The 4,366-nt window shown below is 39.1% G+C and overlaps 1 protein-coding gene across 1 annotated transcript; it reads left to right on the forward strand.

Moving 5' to 3' along the window:
- Nucleotides 1-447: 447 nt before the first annotated feature.
- LOC103737534 (olfactory receptor 52H1-like) lies at nucleotides 448-1,475 on the forward strand. The gene has a single exon (XM_008837354.2). The coding sequence runs from the start codon at nucleotides 505-507 to the stop codon at nucleotides 1,450-1,452; it is 948 nt and encodes a 315-aa protein (XP_008835576.1). The 5' UTR covers nucleotides 448-504; the 3' UTR covers nucleotides 1,453-1,475.
- Nucleotides 1,476-4,366: the final 2,891 nt, after the last annotated feature.

Raw genomic sequence — 4,366 nt, forward strand, 5'->3', positions numbered from 1 at the left:
CCACCAAGCTGGGCTGATAGGCAAGTCTTTTACTACTGAGCAACATCTGCAGATCAATCTTTGACTGATATTTTATGCACAAAGTTTCTTAGGAAACTTCCTTTCATTGTTGATCATGAGTCAGGATTGGATTCAATTATATAATCTATGTCTTTGGAAAATGTTTTTTTTGTTTGTTTTTGATTTTTTGATAGGGTCTCCTTAGTCACAGCCTGCCTGGAAGTCACTATGTGGACCAGGCTACTGGCCCGATCTCACAGAGATCTGCCTGCCTCTGCCTCCCAAAGGCTGGGATCAAGGGCCTGGGTCCCCATGCCTGAATGGGAAAATATTTCACTAACATGTTAAATGACTAAAACTTTGGCAAATGCTTATTAATAAAAAGAAGAAGAGATGGGTAAATTGATCATTTCTGAAAGGGCATAATATTAGGAATGTCTATGCAACAATCAGCTATGGTATTTTTATTTTCAGTTTCTGAGACTCATTGACCCTACAACCGTAATGGCCTCATTCAACTTGAGCAGCTTCAATCCCAGCCGTTTCATTCTCTTGGGAATCCCAGGACTGGAGCAGTTCCACATCTGGATTGGGATTCCCTTCTTTGTTATCTACCTTGTGGCCTTTGCAGGCAACGGTGTCCTTCTCTACCTCGTTCTCACGGAGCGCACCCTGCACGAGCCCATGTTCTTTTTCCTTTCCATGTTGGCTGCTACAGATCTCATCCTCTGCAATACATGTGTTCCCAAAACCTTCAGCATCTTCTGTCTGGGTCCTCAGGAGATCACGTTTCCTGGATGCCTTACTCAGATGTTTTTCCTTCACTTCAGCTTTGCCATGGATTCTGCAATCCTGCTGGCCATGGCATTCGATCGCTACGTTGCTATCTGCTTTCCTTTAAGATATACCACCATCCTCACGCGTCAGATTATTACTAAGATCGTGGTGACTGTTATCGGCAGGAGCTTTTGTATCATCTTCCCGTGTGTGTTCCTGTTAAAGCGATTGCCTTTCTGCCGAACGCTCAGCATCCCCCATACATACTGTGAGCACATAGGCATTGCCCGGCTGGCCTGTGCAGACATCTCCATCAACATCTGGTACGGTTTTGCGGTACCGATAATGACTGTCATGTCAGATCTGATCCTGATTGGCATCTCCTACACTCTGATCCTTCGCGCTGTCTTTAACCTTCCATCGCGGGACGCCCGCCAGAAAGCCCTTAGCACGTGTGGTTCCCATGTTTGTGTCATTCTTATGTTCTATACACCAGCTGTATTCTCTGTCCTTGCCCACCGTTTTGGTCACAATATTCCTCACTCCTTCCACATACTGTTTGCCAACTTCTATGTTGCCATCCCTCCTGCGATCAACCCCATCATCTATGGAGTCAAGACCAAGCAGATTCGAGACAAAATTAACTTCCTGTTTTTCCCCAAAGGAAACCATTGATATGACACAGGGTTTGGGAAAGAAAGCAGACAACTTTATTGATTCTGGAGTGCTTCTCATTTCTTAAATCAGGAATCCCCACAGTGTTGACACAGATTTGTTTCAAGTTGTAGAGCTCTACTGTGGTGATAGGAAGTAAGGTAAATCGATGTCTTAAAGAAGTCAAATAAGAATCAAAGAAGATATCTTTGCATGCATAGATAGACGTAGATAGATTTAGATTTCATTTGCAAATAACATTTTTAATTACTTCTTGCCCTTTGGGCTAAGATCAGGTGTAGTTTCCAAAAAAAAAATAAAAATACAAGATGCACAGGATAGTATGTTGAATACATGAAATGTGGGCAGGCTACTCATATACCAGTTAAAACAGATAAGTAAAAACCTTAGGACCTGGCATATATTTGTAGGATACTTTACGGATCGGAGTGGGAAACAGAAAATGATTACTCTTTTTAAAGAATGTTCTTGGAAAAATTAATTCTCCAAGACAGTAGTTTCTGAATTACAGCTGATATCAGAACCACCTGGTGGACTTGTTAAAATTTAAACATCTAGTTCACTTGTATTGGAATGTACCTCTGTGATCTGTAATGATTCTTTGGAGATTCTGATACCTACAAATCCTGTCTATGTTCAGATTAGAAAAGGTCCCAATCCTTCGAAAAAAGAAAAAAATAAACACACATGGAATTGGTTCTTGTGATTTTCTGAGTTCAAGGTAATTTATTTATGTTCCACATAACTGCTACTTGATTGACATTAATCCTTTATCCTAACACTGCTCATGTCTCATTAAAATATTCATTATCTCTACTTGTGATTATCTCCTCAGTCTGAGCCAACTTTTCTTCCTTGAAGATTTTTGGCTTTTGGCACAGCATTTCTACAAGAAAAAGAAAAACATACTGTTATCATTGTTGGTGATTTTGGTCCCAGCAAACAGTTAATTATAGCTGCTGTCTGTGTTTGTAGCCTAACTTTGGCATCCAGTCCAATGAAGACCTACATACCTATAGCAGTGTACTCGTTACTTTCATGTTGCTACAGTAAAATACCATGACCAAGGGAACTTATTGAAGGTAGCATTTATTTCGGTTTATGTTTCCAGATGGATAAGACTCCAAGATAGTGGGTGACAGGGAAGCATGCAGGAGCATGGTGGCAGGAGCAGAAAGCTCAGAGCTAGTATCTTCAAGAAGACACAGGAAGCAGTGAAAGGACCAGAAGTGGGACCCTGTGATGAACTCTCAGAGCCTGCCCCCAGTGATACACTTTCTGTATCAAGGCCACATCTCATAAACTTCCACACACAGCACCATCAGCTGGGGACCAAATATTCAAATGTATATTCATATAGGGAATATTTCCCATTCAAATCGACACAAGAAGTAATATGGAATGTCAAAAAGTAATCAGTTCACTAGTATATTTGACCAAGAAGTGTTAGAATATTGAAAGTACAATATTATTTTACCCTATATGAAGAGATCTAGAAATGAGATAAAAAGGAAATTAGTATTAGACTAAATACAAAAATGTCATGGCTGGCTAGCTTCAAATAGAAATGGCTCCATCCACTTCCAGCATTTCTGCACAATGGAAGACTACATACAAAACAAAGTCTCTGAGTATGGCATCATTTCTATTACAAGGTGTTAAGAATATTCTTCATTAAAAATAGAAATATTTAAATGTGCATCTTATAAATCTTTTCATCAGGAGAAAGAAGCTTCTAAGGATCTTTAAAAAAATTTGTAGCAGCATAAATCTTAGTCAAAATCAGACAGTAGGCAATCTGGAAAGTATTTGTGAATATGACTTTTGTCTAATAAACTGAATCCTAAGATAGTCACAGAGAACTCAGAGTTTCTGGTAGAAATGGTTATGAAAGTACCATCAGTTTCTACTTTAATAGGTGTAGGCTTTGCAAAAATGAATAAGATTTTTTTAAGCCTAGACTTTCTCCAACAGAGGGCAGATTGATAAAAATCTCAGAGGGAAGAACAGGTTACTTCTAAATGAAAACCCAAAATGACATTAGACTAGAGAATCAATTGCTTAGAAGTTGTAGTCCAGTCATAATCATTACCAGAGAGTGAGACTGGGTCTTTATCAACATGGTTACCATTATATTCATTTCTTCTTTTACATTCAAGTATCCATTGAAGTAGTCTATCTCAGAACCACCATAATGTGCTGGCTGTAAAAGAAATCATTTGTTTATATCACAGTTCTTCAAAATGAGAAAACATTCATGAGCTGTGGACAAGGAAGTTAAGGGGCTTTATTTAGGTTTTACATTTATTTTTTGAATGAAATAATAATTATACATATTTATCAGGTAAGTTTATTTATTTACTTATTTATTTTAACCTCTTGAACCCAATGTTATTCATATGTGCATGGATCATCCACTGGAGTATGGGCAATGGCCACCCCCACAAAGAAAAGTGACTCTCCTTCCCTTAGCAGCCAGCCATCAGATGCCAAAATCTCCTTAGCTAGGGGTGAGGCCCTGATAGTCCTTCATTCATCCATACTGAAACTATAAAAAATAATTATTTATTTATTTTTATTTTACCTGTATGAGTGTTTTGCCTGCAAGTGTGTTTGTGGAAATCAGAAACTGGCATCAGATCCCCTGGAACTGGAATTATGGACAATTGTTAGTCACCACGTGGGTGCTGGGGAGCAAACCCAGGTCCTTGCAAGAGTGGCCAGTGCTCATAACTGCTAAGCTATCTCTTGAGTCTCCATACTGGAATTTTTAATGGGCTTGATCTTTCTCAGGCTTTGCACAGACAACCAGAGTTGCTGTGAGCTCATGTATGCAGCAGCCATGTCATGACCAGAAGACATAAATATGACATTTTGATTCTTTACTGTCAGCTATATTTACCCAATGAGCAAT

This window comes from Nannospalax galili, unplaced genomic scaffold (genome assembly GCF_000622305.1).
Source record: "Nannospalax galili isolate Female #2095 unplaced genomic scaffold, S.galili_v1.0 scaffold398, whole genome shotgun sequence".
NCBI classification, from domain to species: domain Eukaryota; kingdom Metazoa; phylum Chordata; class Mammalia; order Rodentia; family Spalacidae; genus Nannospalax; species Nannospalax galili.